General features: G+C 44.3%; 1 protein-coding gene across 1 annotated transcript in view; it reads right to left on the bottom strand.

The window, feature by feature from the left end:
* LOC310842773 (uncharacterized protein) overlaps nt 1-22,233 on the bottom strand; it is a 69,326-nt gene that overhangs the window by 15,147 nt on the left and 31,946 nt on the right. Inside the window, exons 11-21 of the mRNA XM_083734910.1 lie at nt 18,611-18,861; nt 17,234-17,478; nt 15,880-16,028; nt 15,668-15,796; nt 13,587-13,748; nt 11,908-12,019; nt 11,242-11,372; nt 9,090-9,249; nt 6,692-6,795; nt 6,105-6,203; nt 1,266-1,365 (exon numbers count right to left, since the gene is read on the bottom strand). Coding sequence (XP_083591036.1) covers nt 1,266-1,365; nt 6,105-6,203; nt 6,692-6,795; nt 9,090-9,249; nt 11,242-11,372; nt 11,908-12,019; nt 13,587-13,748; nt 15,668-15,796; nt 15,880-16,028; nt 17,234-17,478; nt 18,611-18,861 — 1,642 coding nt within the window. The remainder of the gene's footprint in view (nt 1-1,265; nt 1,366-6,104; nt 6,204-6,691; nt 6,796-9,089; nt 9,250-11,241; nt 11,373-11,907; nt 12,020-13,586; nt 13,749-15,667; nt 15,797-15,879; nt 16,029-17,233; nt 17,479-18,610; nt 18,862-22,233) is intronic.

Raw genomic sequence — 22,233 nt, 5'->3', positions numbered from 1 at the left:
AGAGGGAGGGAAGGAATATGACAAAGGTAGCTAATTTTACATAGGAGACATGTTGGATTAGACCAGAAGTCCATCTAATCCCACAGAAGCTAACTAGGTGTCCTCAGTGTGCCCCTTGGAGGAGAAGACCTTTGTTCAGCTCACCTCCCACTTCAGGAGCTGGTACTAATTTTCTGGAAATCCTCCATCAACCACAAATTGCTGACATTTCCTCTGTTGAGTAAGTTTGCAAAACATGTTTCAAAACTCATATATTCCAAAACAAGTTGTTGTCAGCAGGAGGTTGTCTGTTCATGTACAGCAGGGATGGGGAACCTGAGGCCCTCCAAATGATCATAGAATCTCAGAGTTGGAAGGGACCCCAAGAGTCATCTAGTCCAACCCCCTGCAATGCAGGAATCTCAACTCAAGCACCCATGACAGATGGCTGTCCAACCTCTGCTTCAAAACCTCCAAGGAAGGAGAGTCCACCATCTTCTCAAGGGAGATCATTCCACTGTTAAATAGCTCTGATTGTCAGAAAGTTTATCCGAATTTTTAGTCGGAATTTCCATTCTTGCACCTTGAAGCCACCGGTTCGAAAATCTGAATTCATTTAAAGTAGCTAGGTGTTCCCTTACTACCCCTTTTCCTATCTTGGGCTGCAGCTCCCTCCTTACATCATTTATTCTTTTATCACCAGGTTGGGCATCACTTTTCTTTTGGGTGAAGACAGAGGCAAAGTAGCTGTTGAGTAGTCCTGCCTTTTCTCTGTCACCCAATAGCATTTCTCCATCTTCCCCACGCAGAGGACCTACCACTTGATGTTAGACTACAACTCCCATCAGACCAGACCATTGGCAATGCTGACTGGGGCTGATCGGAGGTGTAATCCAACAACTTCTAGTGAGCCATACGTTCCCCACCCCTGCCTCCTCTCAAGGTCCCATAGGTACTAGGAGGAGATGAAGTTCTCAGAACCTCAAAAAGATGAGGAGGTTCACCATCATCTGCAAAATAGCCTGTTACTAAATTCCCTTGCTGCAACTTTCATCACCATGAGGCAACATCTGTGCTCTGTTTTAAGCTTCTTGCTTCACCACCATCCTGTTCCCATGGAGTAGAACACAAATTTATCAGCAGAATGTGACTTGTTGTTTATATGCAGTAACGTATTTTGGGAACTGGTTTCTCCATTTGTTCTCCATAGCTTTGGACATCTCTTGAGATATCATTGCCAAACTCAGCACAAGGGGTCCTGAGGTTGGAGTGGCAGACTTCCTCACCCTTTGGATTCCCAGCGCCATTTTGAATCAAGATGGTGCAATGAGCAAGTCATTTTGGTGTGACTTTTGTTTTGTTTTACTTCGTCCGAAGACCACAGGGCTGTTCACAACATAAAAATGCAAAATGAAAACACAAAATACGTAACAAAACAAAACAAAACAAAACAAAGCAATAACTCCCCTCCCAGAGACACATTTAAAGTGTCGTAGAATGTTAATCAGCCCAACGTCTGGTTGAAGAGAAACGTTTTTGCCTGATGCCTAAAGATATGTAATGAAGGCGTCAGGAGAGCTTCCTCAGGGAGAGCATTCCACAAATGGAAAGCCACAGCTTAAAATGCCCATTCCTATGTTGCCACCCTGCAGACCTCTTTTTGGAAAGGCCCCTCTAGAACATTACAAAATGTACATCTTATTATATCATATTATATATCAAGCCCTTCACGGCCTAGGACCCTCGTACCTACGGGACTGCCTCTCCTGGTATGCCCCACGGAGGACCTTAAGGTCCATATATAGCAACACCCTAGAGGTCCTGGGCCCTAAAGAAGTTAGATTAGCCTCAACCAGAGCCAGGGCCTTTTCAACACTGGCTCCGGCCTGGTGGAACGCTCTGTCTCATGAGACCAGGGCCCTGCAGGATCTGATTTCTTTCCGCAGGGCCTGTAAGACAGAGTTGTTCCACCTGGCCTTTGGCTTGGAGCCAATTTGATTCCCTCCCCCTCTTTCTTTTTCCTTTCTCCTCCTATGAAGAGATTGTACCCTAATGTTTTAATGTTGTATCTTAATCTTTTAAACTGTATTTTAATCAACTTGTTTTTATTATTGGTTGTTAGCCGCCCTGAGCCCGGTCTTGGCTGGGGAGGGCGGGGTATAAATAAAAATTTATTATTGTTATTATACTGGCCTTTAAGTGCATAAGAACATTGCGTTTGTCCATGAACATTTTCAGACTAAAAGTGCTCTGAAATATATGTCTTTGTGTGTGTTCCCTGATCCTATGGCAGCTCTTGCTACAGTGTCATCATATTTTGTTAGGGTTTCTGGGCTTGGCCCTGGCCAACCTTTCATTCTCCACTGGTTCTTCCATAAGAGCATACGAAGAACCTGCCAGATCAGGCCTATGGTCCATCTAGTCTAGCATCCTGTTCTCACAACAGCCAACCAGATGCTTGTGGGAAACCAAGCAAAAAATGAGCACAACAGCCCTGTGTTCCCTTGCAACTGGTGCTGAGAAGCATTATTGCCTCCAGCCACAGAGGCAGAGCATAGCCACCATGACTTGTAGTGACTGATAGCCTTCTCTTCCATGAAGACTCCTCCTCTGCTTTTCTCTTCTCAAGGTAGGTATCCACTCTTGCAATTTTTCATTAGTTTCAGGTCACCAAAGAGGCATGTTGAAAAGCACATAGCCTCAAGAGGAGGTGTGCTCTCCATACTGATCTTTATCCCACAGTGGAAACTAGTAAAGAATGTAAACCACTGACATGGAGCGATGTCATAATTGCTGCTTGTAAACGAGAAAAGATTACACATCAGTGTTTCGTGTTGTGACATCGTCTTCCTACTGAAATGCAGAAAGACACAATTCACGTTACCAAATTCCCTTCCGCACTGTTCTTCCTTCTTATTCTCTCCCTCTGCCCACAGGTTCTTTTCTAAGAAGCTGAGTCAGTCTCCAAATCTGTCTGGAAATGAACGTAACTGGGAGATCAGGGTCCTGGGAGAGCATTTGCAAAGTAGATCTAGTGGATATAGGAGATGTGAGGCCTCCTTTGCCCACCTTCAAATGGTCCCCTGTAAGCATCTCCTATGCCCTACATTTCCATTATTTTAAGAATTGCTGGACTGGGACTGAGCAATGTCTTCATCCCCCTCCCTCGGGATGTTTGGTGAAACATATGAAATCCTTTGTGGGTGTGGATGAATTTTTAGTGCTCAGCTGGAACACCTGAAATTCATGATTTGCCCACGGGTTTCTTCTTCCTCTTTCCCCCTTCCCTTTCCAAAGCAATCCAGCTACAAATTATGTTCTGCTTGTTATCTGCAGCTGAGAAAAGATCCCTCAGGATAGCCAGTGTGGTGTAGTAGTTAAGAGTGGTGGATTCGTAATCTGGTGAACTGGGTTCGCTTCCCCACTCCTCCACATGCAGCTGCTGGGTGACCTTGGGCTAGTCACACTTCTCTGAAGTCTCTCAGCCTCACTCACCTCAAAGAGTGTTTGTTGTGGGGGAGGAAGGGAAAGGAGATTGTTAGCTGCTTTGAGACTCCTTAGGGTAGTGATAAAGTGGGATATCAAATCCAAACTACTCTTCTTCTTCTTCTTCACAGGGTGAGAGCATACTGTCACCTCTTACCTGCCTCTTTAAGGTAATAATTTTTAACACACCCCCCGCCCCGAGACGGTGGAAGCAGAGTGAGAACCCTAATTTGAATCTGGTTATGGACGAAGGGAGCTTTACTAGATTTGAATTGGATCCACCCTATTCTAGGGCTGCCATACAATCGGAATCTCCAGGACATAGCCGGGATTCGTCCATCAAAAATGGCGTTCGGGTGAAATTTTCGGAAATCGGTTTAAATGTGTGGGAGAACCTGGGTGTAAGGCAGACCATATTAGAAGTGTTGATTTTGGGGGGCAAATTTCATTAAAAATAGCTTAAAAGCTTCATTTTGGGAGGAGATTTTCATTTTTTGAAATATGGCAACCCTACCCCATTCCTGAGGTGAATTCATATTCCGGCTTTCCCCCGTCAAATGTTTGTCCCTCTACCCTGAACTTCAAAATGATGTTGTTGTTTGTTATAGTAATTTCATATGCAAAAAATAAATAAATAAAAATTGGTTTGGCGGGTAATTTAAAAAAAAGAGTTATCAGGATCTGAACACACACACACAAACATATGGCACAGTGTGTGCAGTCTGGGATTACCAAGTGCTGTCCTGGGTTGAATGGCATGCACCATACACAACCATGGTGCGCTTTGGGGAAACCAATCCTTTGTACCCCAGTGAGATAGAGCAGCTAAACTGGGAAGTGTTGTATGACTGGTTCATCTCCCTTCTCCCAGAGCCTCTGGGTCTGTGGAAAATGGGTATATTAAATAGTACTTCGATAATAGGGAGAGTTCAGCCAACAATTCATGAAGGCTGCTGAAGAAAAAAAACTATGTGTGTGGGGATGACCATGTGTTAATTTGTGCCAGTTAACCATGCTGTCTTTTTCAGTATGAGGAATCAACCCTGAAGATCACATAGTTCAGGGGTGCCCAAACTTTTTTCAAAGAGGGCCAGATTTGATGAAGTGAACATGCTTGAGGGCCTACCAAAGTTCCAAAGGGCTTAAGGAGAAAGGCTTCAAGAAGGAGATGGCCTTGATCAAACTGGAGAAAAATGTGGGTTTCGCTCTATTGCTGTCCCAGATTTCTCCTCCTTTATATGTAGGGTTGTTGGTTTTTGATTCTGCAACTCTGGATTCTGGACGCTGCAAGAATGGAGAAACCCCACATTTAAAGGAAGAAACAATGGGATGAAGAGAAAATCATATGGATACTTCTACATCAATGGGGAGACAGGCAGGTGTGAATCCACATTTTGCTCAGTTGTGGAGAAGCCTGATGTATCCCGCAGTCACACAAATTTCTCCTAATAAGCATTTTTTTGTATGCAGTTTGGACAAAAATGCACATTTCCACCTGTATGCAAATTCTTTTTTGCACACTTTACCTCAGTGTATGCATTTTTGTACACATTACTTGGTTGGAGAACTGTGTTGCAAAATCCAGTGAACTGTGAATTTCACAAAGTGCAAATTAGGTAGGTTCCTCTTTAAATGTGAACTGAATTGAATTTATCCCCCATCCCTATGACCACATAACACCGGTCTTGAAAGACCTACACTAGCTCCCAGTATGTTTCCGAGCACAATTCAAAGTGCTGGTGCTGACCTTTAAAAAGCCCTAAATGGCCTCGGTCCAGTAGACCTGAAGGAGCGTCTCCACCCCCATCATTCTGCCCAGATGCTGAGGTCCAGTGCCGAGGGCCTTCTAGCGGTTCCCTCACTGCGAGAAGCCAAGTTACAGGGAAGCAGGCAGAGGGCCTTCTCAGGAGTGGCACCCGCCCTGTGGAACGCCTTCCCACCAGATGTCAAAGAGAAAAACAACTACCAGACTTTTAGAAGACATCTGAAGGCAGCCCTGTTTAGGGAAGCTTTTAATGTTTAATAGGCTATTGTTTTTTTAATATTCTGTTGGAAGCCACTCAGAGTGGTTGGGGAAACCCAGCCAGATGGGCAGGGTATAAATAAATTATTATTATTATTATTATTATTATTATTATTCACGAGTGAATGAGCCATCAAAGAGATAAAACTACAGATGGCAATTCCATACTGACTTATCCAGTGATGATCAAGTGATGACCAATCCAATGAGGCACATAAATGTGTGAATCAGGCCAAAGAGTTACAAAAGGGTGAACTTCTTCCTCTCTGACTTCAGAGAGTTAGCACTGGTTTTAGTAGGTTGGTTGTGAATCTATATGTGGTGTTCGGTTCAGAAAATCACAAAGGAAACACACACAGTGATGTTCCTCATAACAAGTCTTTTATAGAAGAAGCAGAGTCACATCTGTTACAACACAGTGGATTGCATAAGCACATTTAGGGCACGTTTTACTCAGCCAAAATTTCTGTACGTTTGGGTGAGAAGATAATTCCACGTGCCATTGTTGATTCATCAGTTGACAGTAGATAAAGGAGGATTTGCTGTTTATAAATTAAGGTTAGGCACAACAGGAGTGCTAACTAATAATTAGAAAGCACTCGTTAAATGTTTTAACAGTTCAGCCAGCTGTTGCTCTTTCGAATGGGCGGAACAACGCTTTTACTCCGAGGATCAAACTGAGTCACCCGTCTTCCCCGGAAGAAATAGATGTACCCTAAAAAAGGAGAAAAGAGATAGGGATAAATGAAAAGGTGGGATAACAAATCTCTTTCAGAAGAAGTGAGATGTGCTTGCAAAGGAAAGAAAAAAAGAAAGTTATGATTTCATGACTGTATCGAAGTTCAGGCAAAATTGTAAAACTGGAGTAAGTCCAGTCTTAGGGTATGTCTACAATGGTTCCTGCTGTTATTAAATTAATGTAGTGCTTAATGCCTGAATCAGTAGCTGAGTAAGTATGAGGTTGCCAAAGTAGAAATCACTAAAAATATCCGGGAAAATCTGGACGTCAGCAGTGATTTTACCCAAAAAAGCTCAACCAACTTTAAAATATGCATCAAAACAAATCCATTAAAACAACACAGCAATTAATACATTTTAATAACACAATATATGAGATCCTGGACTATTCTTTAAGCCTTGCTGAGTTCCAGGTGAATCTTATTTCTACAATTAAAAAAGGCACCAATTTATTCCTTTACTTACCATTTTGCTGTATGGCAGCATCAATCTTTTTGCCAACTCCTTTGAAATCTTGGGCTATCAGCCTTGGGTAACCTGTTTCCATGGATTGTCTAATTTCATCATACCTGATCAAAGACAAGCATTGTTACTTGAAGCTAAAACAACCTAAATAGGTTTTATTTACAATTCACGGAAAGCTAAGGAAACTTCTCACTTCTATAAACAAGGCCATCAGCTAGATTGATGGAAAGAACCATTAAAAAATGGAATGACGTACAAAAATAATGTCTCGGAAAACATTGTGACTATGAAAATAGGCTATGATTCCCAGCACCCTTAGCAAACTATAGTTCCTGGGATTCTTTGGGGGAATCAAGCTCAGCAGTGGCCAGAGGATTGGAGAAGATCAGTCTACATCCCAATCCCAAAGAAGGGCAGTGCCAAAGAATGCTCCAACTACCACACAATTGCACTCATTTCACATGCTAGCAAGGTTATGCTTAAAATTCTACAAGGCAGGCTTAAGCAGTATGTGGACCGAGAACTCCCAGAAGTGCAAGCTGGATTTCGAAGGGGCAGAGGAACCAGAGACCAAATTGCAAACATGCGCAGGATTATGGAGAAAGCTAGAGAGTTCCAGAAAAAACATCTACTTCTGTTTCATTGACTACGCAAAAGCATTTGACTGTGTCGACCACAGCAAACTATGGCAAGTTCTTAAAGAAATGGGCGTGCCTGATCACCTCATCGGTCTCCTGAGAAATCTCTATGTGGGACAAGAAGCTACAGTTGGAACTGGATATGAAACAACTGATTGATTCAAAATTGGGAAAGGAGTATGACAAGGCTGTATATTGTCTCTCTGCTTATTTAACTTATATGCAGAATTCATCATGTGAAAGGCTGGACTAGATGAATCCCAAACCGGAATTAAGATTGCCAGAAGAAATATCAACAACCTCAGATATGCAGATGACACAACCTTGATGGTAGAAACTGAGGAGGAATTAAAGAACCTTTTAATGAAGGTGAAAGAGGAGAGTGCAAAATATGGTCTGAAGCTCAACATCAAAAAACCGAAGATCATGGCCACTGGTCCCATCACCTCCTGGCAAATAGAAGGGCAAGAAATGGAGGCAGTGAGAGATTTTACTTTCTTGGGCTCCATGATCACTGCACATGGTGACAGTAGTCATGAAATTAAAAGACGCCTGCTCCTTGGGAGAAAGGTGATGACAAACCTAGACAGCATCTTAAAAAGCAGAGACATCAACTTGCCAACAAAGGTCCGTATAGTTAAAGCTATGGTTTTCCCAGTAGTGATGTATGGAAGTGAGAGCTGGACCATAAAGAAGGCTGATCGGCAAAGAATTGATGCTTTTGAATTATGGTGCTGGAGGAGCCTCTTGAGAGTCCCATGGACTGCAAGAAGATCAAACCTATCCATCTGAAGGAAATCAGCCCTGAGTGATCACTGGAAGAACAGATCCTGAAGCTGAGGCTCCAATACTTTGGCCATCTCATGAGAAGAGAAGACTCCCTGAAAAAGACCCTGATGTTGGGAAAGATGGAGGGCACAAGGAGAAGGGGACAGCAGAGGACGAGATGGTTGGACAGTGTTCTCAAAGCCATGAACAAAGCTACCAGCATGAGTTTGACGAAACTGTGGGAGGGAGTGGAAGACAGAAGTGCCTGGCGTGCTCTGGTCCATGGGGTCACGAAGAGTCGGACACGACTAAACTACTAAATAACAAACAACAACAGCATCATGTGTTTTATATGTGTTTAAATATATGGCATGTATGCAGCCTCTATTGCTTCCTCCTGAATACTAGGATATGTTCTCACAGATCGAATCTGTAACCTTGGGTTTCCTCAATGAAAGCAAGAAAAAATATATATGCAAGTAAATTAATATATAGTGGCCATAGTTTAAGAGTGACACATTAGGAAAAGAGAGTTTTCCGTTTGTATTTTAAGCAGACCCCAACCTAATTTGTACATCCTGGACTGATATACAGATCTGAATATTGTTATCCTTCATATTCCACACTTCTCCAAATTTTTCAATAGTTTCAGCTCAAAAAATGCATTAAAATGCATGTTTTAGGACAAAATGGGGTTAGAAAAGTGTACACTGAAATTCCCATTTCTACAATTTGTTTTAAATCCATAAATAAATATGTGTGTTATTATCAAATACTTATTTAAATATGCATTTAATAGGCATTTTGTGATAAAATACATATTTTAGTTTGCAGTTGAATATTTTTTGTATCTATGCATTTTTTAAAAAAAATCACAGACAGGTGTGGAAATGGGGCAGGACAGACTTATGAATAAATGTTGGCAAAATCGACCAGACTGAAAACAGACTGTTCCATCCCTCATTTGGAACTTCAGAATAGTCAAGCCATACCTCCAATACTTCTCATTTACAAAGAAATATGTCTTCCCAGATTCTGGATCGCTAAACGCGGCATCAATTCTCTTCACAGTATTTGGGAAGCCCAGCTGGTAGATGCTCTTAGGGTAGCCGGATTCAATGGTATATCCATTTAGAGCCCAATATTTGTTTCCTGGGGGGGAAAGAGAGGGGGATAACATTCCATGTAATTCAAGGAAAACAGTTTTGTTTAAATAAATTTTTTTTATAGGGAAACCATTTTATGTTAGATGCCTCAGGAAGGTTTGATAGAGAGTTAGGGTATATAAATATTTTAAGAATGAATGAATTAATGGTTACTGCTGGCTATGCTCATATGATTGTATCCAAAGTGGCTTGGTATTAAAAGGTGATCTGAAGATCGAGTGCTAAATTATTGCTTTCTCCCTGTGTGAGAGAGATTGCATGGACTCTTCTGTCCTACTAAGCAGATGTAGTAAAATATTAGAGGTTACCGCCCACACACTTCTGCTGCGTTTTGTGCTTGTGTGGTGGCACCTCGGTAAAACCACTTCTCACTGTTTGTAGCAGAGTTTTCCCTGGAGACAGAGGACAAGAAGAGGAGTCATACTCAAATTCACAGTCAAGAGCTTGACTGGCTGCACAAGCATTTTCTGTTACTATTACAGTGGTACCTCGGGTCAAGTACTTAATTCGTTCCGGAGGTCCGTTCTTAACCTGAAACTCTTCTTAACTTGAAGCACCACTTTAGCTAATGGGGCCTCCCGCTGCTGCCGTGCTGCTGGAGCATGATTTCTGTTCTCATCCTGAAGAAAAGGTCTTAACCCAAGGTACTATTTCTGGGTTAGCGGAGTCTGTAACCTGAAGCGTATGTATGGTAACTTGAAGGGTATGTAACCTGAGGGACCACTGTATATACAAACCATTTACATTCCTTCTTTATCTCTCCAGCATGGTATAATCTCAATCCAGTAATTAACAATCCTGACACAGCAAAACTCACAGTATCAGCAGCACACATTGTCTTACTTCCAAACTTGTTGTCAGAATGTGTGCTGACAGCATGTGTGTGTGTGTGTGTTTTCCTTTTCCGAAAATTGCAGCCTGCAACTTCCTCCCTTTATTTGCACCTCCATCTGACACCAATTGAGCCTAGAGTGCCACTCCTACACATGAAAGAAAATTCTGGAACCCTCTTTAAAGCTTTTAGGAACTTTTATCTGCTTCTTAAATAATGTTTTCCTAACAGCAAAACACTCCAACCCCCTGCCTTACACTGGGCTTGGAAACGACATTTCCCTTTATTCGGTTCAAAGGAACACAGGGGTAAATATTGCCTTTCTTCTCAGTGGTGGATGAAGACAAACAGCAGCTATTTAACCTCCCTAAAATGCAGATACAAACAACACACAAGTGAAACATGTAACTCCTGACTGGAATGTGCAAAGGTTCATCCCCCAAAAGTATTGTACTGTTCGAAAAGGTTTTTGGGAATGCTAGCTTTGATAGATGGAAGAAGCTAGTATTACAAAAACGAAGGCCTTTCTAGCTTCCATTCTGCAATGTCGCTGAGAGTGTGTGAAACCTTTGCTAAGCCTTGGCTAAGTCTGAAGGACAGCAATGTGGCAGAACTTAGAACGTGAAGTCCAAATTCTATGAGCGAGTTTCGCTTGGTCAGGCTGCAATATTTCTTGGGGTTCAGTTCCACAGAACCCAACAGAACTTACTTCAGATAAGTATACGGTACGTAGGATAAGGCAGCCAATTAAATAAATACTGCCTACATACCCTAGGCTTTCACATAGCACCCTGAAGAGGCCATGCTGGCTGAGGAACACTGACCAAATGCATTTCAGTACAGTGGTACCTCAGGTTAAGTACTTAATTCGTTCCGGACGTCCGTACTTAACCTGAAACTGTTCTTAACCTGAAGCACCACTTAAGCTAATGGGGCCTCCTGCTGCTGCCGCGCTGCCGGAGCCCGATTTCTGTTCTCATCCTGAAGCAAAGTTCTTAACCTGAGGTACTATTTCGGGGTTAGCGGAGTCTGTAACCTGAAGCGTATGTAACCTGAAGCATATGTAGCCCGAGGTACCACTGTACTTATTCTGCAGCATAAGCTAGTCCCAGCAATTTTGCAAGGGAATCGAAGTTCGCCACTCACCTTTAAAAACAATGAAGTTATCAGTTTCATAATTTTCATAGGCGGCTTGTATTCCAGATGGCAGATTCGGCCAGAAGGTACCGATGAATTCGAGCTGAACACCTGACTGGAAGTGTTTGCGCCAGAAATACCTAATTTGAAAACATTGATGGAAACATGTGAGTGGCATCTCCAAAGAGAAAGACTCCAGTCTCAAACCCAAGAGAGCTAGTTAATGTGGACAGTACTGAACTACGTGGTCCAGGGCTCTGACTTCAGTCTGATGCTTTTCTCTGCATTCTATGATTGCATAATTCTGTGATTCTGTTTTTGTGACAAAATGGTGAAATGAATCCAGACTATTAGCCTGATTTTGTGAGTTGTGGGGTGAAGCCGCCATAGACTGATCTGTCATCTGTCTGTGTAAGAGAGAGTCACACAACACTGAATTGTTCCATCATGGCACATACAATTGAACCGATAGGTATGTGGTGTTGCTGTTTTTAATGTCATTTGTTTATGGCTTCTTATGGCTCATTTTGTTGTTACCTCGCCTCGAAATGCAGGGCCGAGAGTCTGAGTGCATGCTTTGGCACAGGTGGGGTGCTGGAGCAAGGCATTAGAGATGCAAGTCCTGTTTGGAGATGGAAATTTTGTTCAAAGTGGTGTTTTAAGAAAGCAACTTACCTGCCCTTAAAGAACAACATTTCTCCACGTAAGGTGGTGACAGCATCAAAAGTGGTGCTGGGGGCACAAGCTTCCGGTGTTTTGGGTCCTTTTACTGGGATATCAGGTTTTCCTAAATGGAAAGAAAAATAAAGGAAGCCTCATGTCAAGTGGATAATTTAAGCAATCTTAAGCATATGGAAATACAGTAAGTAAGTAATTAAGCAAACAAGCAAGCAAACAAGCAAGCAAGGTGATGTTCAGAGCAGCAGCATTCAGTGAAGGTTAAACTAAAAAAAAAGCCTTTTGCTACAATGTAAATATTATTATTTTTTGGCAAAGCAAGTCTCATTTTGATGCAACAAGGCATATTTCAGATGTGGGCCCAATCTATGCAAACCCTATTGAAATGAAGAGGACCTATGGCAAAACACCTCTGAATTGCATTCCATTTCCCTTGAAAGATGCATCCATATTCTAGTAGGTTGTGGTCCACCCATCAGCTTTATTTATTTATTTAAAATAGGTTTGCAACCACCCTTCATCAAAACATCCCAGGGGCGATCTACGGAAGGGTGAATGAAATTAACTCGTGCAACATATAGATCCAATTTTAAACCATCACTGACCCCCAAAATGGCAAACTTCAAGGTTGCTGTTTTTTAACCCCTCACAAAAAAAAGATTTTAAAAAACATAGCACAATTCCAAAACTCAAAAGCCTATGTGCCTACAAAAATCTTCATGCAGCACCGAGAAACTTGAAGCGTTGGCAGCAAATGTGCCCCCATGCCAGAAGTCATTCCAAAATAAGAGTGGGAAAGGCCTTCTCCTTTGTAGAAGCACAACATCAAGACAGGATGGATGGCCACCTGTCATGGATGCCTTCCCTGAGATTCCTGCATTGCAAAGTGTTGGACTAGATGGCCCTTGGATCCCTTCCAGTGTGGTGTAGTGGTTAAGAGCAGAAGACTCATAATCTGGTGAACTGGGTTCGCTTCCCCGCTCCTCCACATGCAGCTGCTGGGTGACCTTGGGCTAGTCACACTTCTCTGAAGTCTCTCAGCCTCACTCACCTCACAGAGTGTTTGTTGTGGGGGAGGAAGGGATAGGAGAATGTTAGCCGCTTTGAGACTCCTTCGGGTAGTGATAAAGCAGGATATCAAATCCAAGCTCTTCTTCTTCTTCCGACTCTACAATTTTATGATTCGATTATTCTTCCCTCTTTTGCAGAGAGAATTATGTCACACTTTCACAAAGGAGAGCAGCAGTGCCTCTCCAGAAGACCAGAAGACAGGGATGGGTAACCTCAGTCCTGAAGGCCAAAGACAGCCTTCCAGCCCACTCTTGGGACTCCCCCCCCCCCACAAGCTACACCCCTTCCAAGCCATCTCCTCTCTCCCTAGACCAGAACCTCCTCTGAGATTGCGTCACATCTTCCTTGAGCAACAGGGACTCATGCTTGCCAAGATGAGAAGATAGAGAGGACCAATTCTACTTCACCAAGTGAAAATTTACATTCTTTCACCTCTGGCCACCAGTGCCATGCTGCCCCCCCAAAAAAGGTTGCCATGAAGGAAATGTCGTTCTTGGAGTGGCAAATGTTCCCCACTCCCATCTTAAGGTACGGGCAGGCAAAACCAATTCCTTTGTTTAAGAACACATGCGTTTCAACTTTATGGTGATTTCTCTTAGCCTTACCATAGAGGGTTTGGATGCCATCAATATCGTCCTGGTTGAGCTGAAATGTGCGGGGGTCCGAGTATGTGTAGGAGGGGTACATCAGTGCCCCCTGGTCAGTGGAGTGAGACAGACCCAGAGCATGTCCGATCTCATGGGCAGCAACGATGAACAAGTTGTGCCCTGAAAAGGAGGTCATAGTTCCATTAGGGGGGAAACTAGTAGAAAAAGGGTCAGAATATAGACTCCAGGCATGCTTTCACTAGGGGCTGCTGCTCAGAGGATGAGTGCAGGCTCTGCATATCAGGGTTGCAGAATGTGACCAAGCCACTGGGGTCTAGCGGCTAGAGCAGTGTTTCCCAACCTTGGGGGTCTCCAGCTTTTTTCAGACTACAATTCCCATCATCCCTGACCACTGGTCCTGCTAGCTAGGGATGATGGGAGTTGTAGTCCAAAACAGCTGGAGGTTGTTGGGAAACTCTGGGCTAGTGTCGGACCAGGACCTGGGAGACTAAGGTTCAAATGCCCACTTGGCCAGGAAGCTCACTGATAGGCTGATGGGAGTTGGAGTCCTTAGGCCAGTCACCCCAACCCAGGGTCACTTTGGGCATTAAATGAGGAGGGGGAGATTCGCGTAAAGTACCTTGAGCTCCTTGTAGAAAAATAAAGGAAGGAAGGAAGGAAGGAAGGAAGGAAGGAAGGAAGGAAGGAAGGAAGGAAGGAAGGACAGGTCAAGCTACATTTAACACGTCTGGCTTCCCCAGTGAGGTGGACACTACTCAGGATTGGGACCATGATGCATAGAGATGCTTTTTGACCCTTTCCCTGCTCTGCAGTCCTGATGAAAATCACTCCACCCCCTTGCTATTTGGCAGAAGAGGGAATCTCCTGCTGCAAACTGCTCTATGATCTTTGGAGGAAGGGTGGTGGATGCATTTAATAAATAAAATAAAAAAATATTGTGTTTGATCCAAAGGAAAATTTGATTGTAGGACAGTTTACAGGGAGGAAATATTCATCAGAATGCTGAGGGTGGGATGGGGTAAGTGGGGAACTTTAATTTCCAGCATGCCCCAGCACTAATCCTGATATCCCTCTGGGGGTTTGTTTTTAGGAAGAAGAGAAAGCCAAGTCCTTAACACATTACATTCATGAATGCATTTAACATTGTATGTAATTTAGCCTCAAGTCCTATTGGGATGTGAATTAGTGTGGCTAAGTCCCGTTTGCATTGCTTTCAATGGGACTCTCACTGCTGCGGATAGGTAAGTTGCATAGGAGGGAAAGGGCTGGGCTAGAGCCTCAGTGTGATGGCCTGGGATTCGGACTCGGATGCTGAACCTGAGGGATCCCAGCCTGCACAGGATTCCCCGCTTCCAGAACCAGCTGAGCTGGGGCTGGGGCCTGAGCCTGAAGGGTCCTCACCTGTGCTGGATCCTCAGGTGCAGACACCAGCTGAGTCTGCTCTGGCTCCGGAGGTGATGGAGGACCCATTGCCTGCAGGTGCTCCACTCTCAGCCCTGTCAGAGGAAGCTGAGGTTGCCTCTGGGTCCGGTAACCCTCCAGCCTCTCCTGAGCTGCAGAGGCTCAGGGCAGAGAGGCGGAGGGAACTAAGTTCCCGCAGGAGGAGTGCTCGCCTCCAGGCCAGGAGGGGCGAGTCACCAGAGGATCGGGGCCGCCCTATGCCTTGGGGCAGATAAAAGCTAGCTAGCCCCAGTCCCAAGTTGCGGGAGCAACATTGTTGGTTGCTAGTTCCTGCCTAAACCCTGTCCTGCTTTCCTGCCAGAGCTCCTGACACGCCCTGGTTCCCTGCTTGCAAGCCTGTTCCTGACTTCACCCGACTCCCTGCCCTTCAGCTACTATGGACTGCCTCCATTTGCACCTATGTTGCTGCTCTCATTCGTAGAAATGCTTTATGTAGTGAAGAGTTCAGAATGAGGACACACCGTGCTCTGGAAGGATATAATCTATTCCGCCAATCACCTTTGCCTGCCTTTGGGGACCTAGCATAAATCAGCTGCTTATATCCTTGCGTCACCTATGCGCTGCGTAGTCTTTTTATTCAGTTCAGTGCTGAGAAAGGAAGTGTTGTAAAATGGTACCTTGTGGGCCCCCTGCGGTCCAGGTTTCATCCTCATCAAAATGGACATCTCCTCCAATGTTGCTCCCTGGCTGAAAGGCATGTGCCAGTGTCCCACCAGGCCCATCAAAAGGAGAATTATCATAGTGGTCTGAATATAAAACAATACATCATCATCATCATCATCATTAAAATTGGACATATGGTGACTTTGTTCTTGCACTGTAGGGTTACCTCCACGTTGAAAAGAGAGCTCTATATCTGCCACTTTATCCGTGACTCTTTTGAATTCCAAAGGTGCTGCCTTGCTCCAAACTTTAAATGCTGCCTCGATTGCCTTCTCCACATAGAATTCGTGCATATCTGGAGTATAGCTTACAATCCTTTCAAAACAAACAAACAAACAAAGGCGCAAGGTCATTCCTTTAGGCCAGTGTTTCCCAAATGTGGGTCTCCAGCTGCTAGCTAGGGATGATGCGAGTTGTAGTCCAAAAACAGCTGGAGACCCAAGTTTGGGAAGCACTGCTTAGGCAACCGGAATATAGAACGAAATGGTATGTTGGACAGACAGACCACAATCCCCAACCAGGTGCCATCCAGTGGTTTCGGATTACAACTCCCATCACCCCTGATCATGCTGTCTGGTACTGATGGGAATTGGAGTCCAGCCACATCTGGAGGGCATCAGATTGGGGAAGGCTGGTGTAGAGACACATTTGAATATATCTTTCCATTTGACTTGTACATCAAAAGAAAGCAAAGCAAATACAAATAGCAGCCCGGTGGATGAGTCAAGCGAGTGGAGTCTGGTTATAAACACACACACACACACACACACACACACACACACACACACACACACTAAGTGCAAAGACATGCCTTTCTACTTTGGCCCCAAGACAGGCATGTCTTTAAAGTAAAAAGAAAAGATTTATCACCTGTCTGCTAATTGCATATACTAGGGACATGCAGTGAACACAAGAGTCACCTTGTATCTATACCTGTAGCCTTTGGAAGCATCCCAATCTTTTTTCAAATCCACTCTGTGTCATTTAGATTTGACTCATTATTTGGAACCCAACTTGATCTGTTAATCTGAAGGAGTTTTGTCCCCACTGACTGCAATGATGCATCTAAGAATGGCTGTAACCTTCCCCTGCTTTTCACACAAGTGGATGAAATTTGCAGGCAGCAGAGCCCAAATCTCCCTGATTTGCTGTGTGAGGAGGGTACATGCACATCCCTAACACACACACCCCGCTCTCAATTGCAGTGGTAGTGTGAGTGAGTGTGTACTTTCATGCATTCATGCTGTTTTTGCGGTGTGTGTGTGTGTGTGTGTGTAAGCCTCGTTGCATAGCTCTCACAACCATGGCCATAGGCTATCATCCTAATACATGTGCTGCAATGGTTCTATGAAAAATCAGGTCTTGCTGAGCCCAGTGAAATCTATAACCTTAGGCATGCTGAACTCTGCATAGAACAGTAGGCAGAATGTCCTAAGTTTACTCCTGAGCAAGTACATTGAGGACTAGAGCATTTCCTTATTGAAGCCGCCCACTCCTAAGGGAAACTCACAAACCTTTACCTGTATGTGATGTTCTTCCTGTCCCATTTGGGCTCCCCTGGGTTGAGGGTGAATTGCTCCACATCAGGGACACCACACCTGTCCCTTTTCATCATTGCTATTGTTTCGGCATCAATCTTCCCGGTCACTCGTAGCCCATGAAATTTCTGCATTTTCTTGAGCTTTTCTGTTACAGCGACATCATCATCCATATTGATTGTGGCCACGGCCTCACCTTCAGGGCTGTAGAATTTACTTAAATAGGACTGCCGGGGGGAAACAGAGAAAAGGAGGCAGGGAAGGAGGGAAGGAGGGAGGGAAGGAAGGAAGGGAGAGAGGGGCTTTTAGACCCTTTGTGTTTCCAATGTGAGATAAAAATGTGAGATAAACAGAGTGGAAGTAATATTCAGCAGCCAATTCAGTCAGGTTCTAGATGTGGAATGGGAGTGGCGCACAATCTTGGCCTTTTATGCAGACAACAGAATATTTCCTGATATCACAGGCACACAAGATATCACAAGGTCACCTTTTAAGCCCAGAGATTTATTTTTTAAATGCACAGTGAAAATCCAAGCCAGCTAAATAGGTATGACTCTTAGAATCAACCAATACCTGACTTTTCCAAGAAGTATGTTGATGGGAGTGTCAGATGCTGTGTAGTGTGTGTGTGTGTGTGTGTGTGTGTGTGTGTGTGTGCACTCTACTATTGTGGGTGTTGCAGACCCACCCAAGTAGGTGACAAATTACTGCCAGTGGTCCTTCTGCTGGTGACAACAATGACAAGGCCCCCAAATCCCTGATGTCTATCATTAGCATTAGGGGAGGGTTGGATGTAAGGGCAAAATGCCCCCATCACTGGGGGAATGTAAGGTGGCAATCTGTCAGGGATGCTGTTGTTGCATCTGGCACTCCAGATTGAGCAACAGGTGGTCTAGATGACTGTCAAGACCCCCTTCCAGCTTATGATTCCATGCACAGGGAGGAAACTGTGTGCATATTGTCCTGAAAGCCTTAGAAGAAGGGCTAGATTTGAACATAAGAAGAGTTTGGATTTGATATCCCGCTTTATCTACCTGAACGAGTCTCAAAGCGGCTAACATTCTCCTTTCCCTTCTTCCCCCACAACAAACACTCTGTGAGGTGAGTGGGGCAGAGAGACTTCAAAGAAGTGTGGCTAGCCCAACGTCACCCAGCAGCTGCATGTGGAGGAGCGGAGACGTGAACCCGGTTCACCAGATTACGAGTCTATCGCTCTTAACCACTGCACCACACTGGCTCTCAATAAAATAGGAGCGCCAAAGAGCCCTCCTTTTTCAATTAGTCCTGGCACGACAACAAGAAGCAATAGCATAGAAAAGTGTGCTTTTGCTCCATGAAACTTTTGAAGCGAATATTTACCTTAACAAGCCTGGTGTTCTCATCCTCGTTGCCTTGACCCAGTAAAGCAGCAAAAGTGGAAGATCTAATGATGAACAGCAGGAATGGAAGAACAAGGAGATTCTTCATCCTTACAGCCATGGTGGTGTCTTCCTTGCCTGTAGAGTAAATGGTTTCCCTTTGTTTGTTTGTATTATTAGCGGGATCTCCCCGATTTATATAGCAGTTCACAACTTCCCTCTGCTCTGACTCATCGTCTGCTACAACATCCTCTGATTAGCAACCGGAGAAGGGCTCATCATTGAGCAATGGTACCATCATGGCTGTTTTCACAATGCCTTACTGGGTAATTTAAAAAGAAAAAGAAAAAGAAAAGGGAAGATGTTTTGCTCAGTGTCAGAACATGCTGTGATGATCAGATATTTCTGTTGCATTTTACTCCTCATTTTTCCGGCCAAGGTCATTTTGACTCTTTCTGCATCAGTTTGCATTAAAAAAAAAGAGGTCACCACAGATATTTGACTGCATTTTAACCAACATTTTTCCTAATATGGTTCCTAACAGAATGCACGTTTGCACATTATGTTCATTGCAGGTGCATATCACACTTTGACAATGCATTTTTGTGTAGGTTTTCATTGTTGGAGAAACTGCATTGAAGAATTCGGACGAGTACAGATTTTAAAAAACCCAGTTGCATTTCAGTTTCAGGAGGCATGAATTAGAAAAATCTGCATTAAATTCCCCATCCCCCATAGGAAGGTTTAATGACAGGAATTGGCATGCCTCATCTTTCATCTTTGACATAGGGCCGGCACACCCGTGAGGCAAGGTGAAGCAGCTGCCTCAGGCGGCAGGCTCCACAGCGCCAGCCAATCCAGCCTCCAAGGAATGCTTTGCCTGGTTCTCCTGCTGCCGCTGTGGTAGCAGCGATGGCTTTGAGTTTGGATTTTGATATCCCGCTTTATCACTACCCTAAGGAGTCTCAAAGCGGCTAACAATCTCCTTTCCCTTCCTCCCCCACAACAAACACTCTGTGAGGTGAGTGGGGCTGAGAGACTTCAAAGAAGTGTGACCAGCTCAAGGTCACCCAGCAGCTGCAGGTGGAGGAGCGGGGAAGCGAACCCGGTTCACCAGATTACGAGTCCACTGCTCTTTTTTTTTTTTATAATAATTTTTATTAAGGTTTTCCAAATTAGAACAAATCATAACAAATTAAATCCAATCTATTGCCAATAACTAGGACTTCCCCTCCCTACCCCCTCTTGTGTTCCAAATCTTCCAAATAAGCAATTAAATTCAACAAATTCTTATCCCCAAATTACACTCTTCGTCAATAACCCAATTTATCCAAATTCTCATCCCCTAAGATCGATCTATACCCTTCCACGGGTTTTCCCCTTTCAAACATAGTACAGATAAAAATAAGATAAATATAAATAATAATTTTACAGCCTTTGGATTCCAATTTTCCCTCCCCTCTTTCCCCTTTGCGTTTCACCTATCCCTCCACTTCTAATATCTTCCTGGAGTTCCCACATTACACTATGTCCCTCCGGTTCTTTGCCAGTCTTTAATTACGGATGTCCAATCGTAGAAGGAGTCTATCAAATAAGGGCCCATTTCTTCTATCCAGGTTTTTATATCCAGGAGTAAAAACTCCAATTTTGTATCCATAAGCTTGTCAAACCTGAATATCCCAAATGTTCCCCCAGTTCTGTCCAGTTCTTGTTGTTTCCTTGTTCTTATCAATCATTCTCCTCCTTTTTATTTCTCTGTTCTCCCACAGAAATGTTCTTTTTCCAGAAGTTTCTAGTGTCTCTGCAGAGGTTTGTTATTCATGAAGCAAAGCATTACATCATATTCCTTGCATTTTCCAACAAATAGTTCCATTGTTTCCTGTAGTGTGTAGACCTCTGTAGACAAAATAGTGTTCCATTCCTGCAGTTTCCCAGGAGATTGAAAGTTCCATTCAACTGTTCACATTTCCTGTGAAAAACACATGCAATGTCCCTCGGCTCCTCTAGGTGGATTGCAGTAACAAAGTTCCCTTCCAGAATCACATCCACCAGACCAAGTAGCTTGTTGACCAATATTTAAAACAGTTTGTATTCAATTTGTAACAAATATAACCGGCAAAGTCCTCATAACAAAGTCTCTATTTTAATCTTCCTTTTTGACAGCTCTTTGACAGCTGTCAAAACCTCCATCACTTTTCTCCAGGCAGTTTCACGAATCGCTCCAGGGATTCCGGGGGGGTTGCTTTTAAAACAATTCCACTTTTCTCCTCCAGCTCAATCTTATAATTTTCCCTCGCGAAGTTGCTGATTCGGCAAGATAAGGTTACACTCGATCTTAGTTGTCCAGTCCTTTGTTTTGGCTCTTCTACAATTTAGGGGTAGGCTGACTTCCTTTTTTCCACCTCCCCCGTTCGCTCCGAATTTTAAAAATTTATCCCCCTTTTTTTAGTCCATATTCCAATTACTCACAGGTTCTTCTTTAGAGCCGAATTTTCAATAGAAGAAGTCAGCGCTCTCCGCCGGATGGCATGCGGCTGCGCTCGGCAGGGATAGCAGAGAACTCAAAGCACCACGCTTCTCCCCGGCACCCGATCCGTAGCCTTTAAAAAGGCTCCTTCACGATTCGGGAGGGCGCTAACGGTGCCAGCCGAGTCTCCATGTCCACGGCCTCAATCTGGCCGTGGTTTTTAAGGGTCCCCGCATCGCCGGTGCGGTAGGACCCAGCCCCTGCCAAGCCGGCTCCCTCCGGAGCTCGGAGGGAGCCCGCCATTCGGCGATGGCGCCGACCCGGAAGTCCACGAGTCCACTGCTCTTAACCACTACACCACACTGGCTCTCATCCCTTGGAGGTTGGATATGCTGCCTGCTCAGCAGCCCCACCAATTCCACGTCTACAAAGGCCTCTTGGTGAATGGGAGATGCTGCTGGTCTAATCCCAACCCTAGGGAGGAAGTGTGTGGGGGGGACGGGACTGACCTCTGGAGTCTTGTGGGGTCTGTATCCACACATTATGATCCAGAGTGGGGCCCTTTCGCCTCCACAGCAGCCTTTGATTCCCACTGCAACCATCTGGTAAAGCTGATTTGATTCCACCCCTTGTTCCTGATGTGGATCTTTACTCATCCCTTCTTCCCTGAGGAATTTTGTGGGTAGCCTCAGGTGCCAAAATGTCCTGGGCCAGCCCTGCTTTAACATGCTTGCTTTCTATGTGCAGAGAAAGCAAGACGAATCAATGCATAGGATCTGGCTGCAACTGCGGCCTGCAACAAAACGCTGCTGTGCCGAGGTGTCCTTCATGATATTCCCTCCCCCTGCCTACAACAGTACAGTGGTACCTCAGGTTAAGTACTTAATTCGTTCCGGAAGTCCGTTCTTAACCTGAAACTGTTCTTAACCTGAAGCACCACTTTAGCTAATGGGGCCTCCCGCTGCTGCCGCTGCACCACCAGAGTATGATTTCCGTTCTCATCCTGAAGCAAAGTTCTTAACCCGAGGTACTATTTCTGGGTTAGCGGAGTCTGTAACCTGAAGCACCTGTAACCCGAGGTACCACTGTATTTAGTAAGCATGCTCAGTCCGCAGTGGGCTATTTTGAAGTTTCCCCCATCAGTTTTCTTTTCCTTA

This window comes from Podarcis gaigeae (genome assembly GCF_964106915.1).
Source record: "Podarcis gaigeae genome assembly, chromosome: 4".
In the NCBI taxonomy this organism is placed as follows: Eukaryota; Metazoa; Chordata; class Lepidosauria; order Squamata; family Lacertidae; genus Podarcis; species Podarcis gaigeae.
The sequence above is the reverse complement of the archived record's forward strand: the minus strand, read 5'-3'. Positions and strand labels throughout refer to the sequence as shown.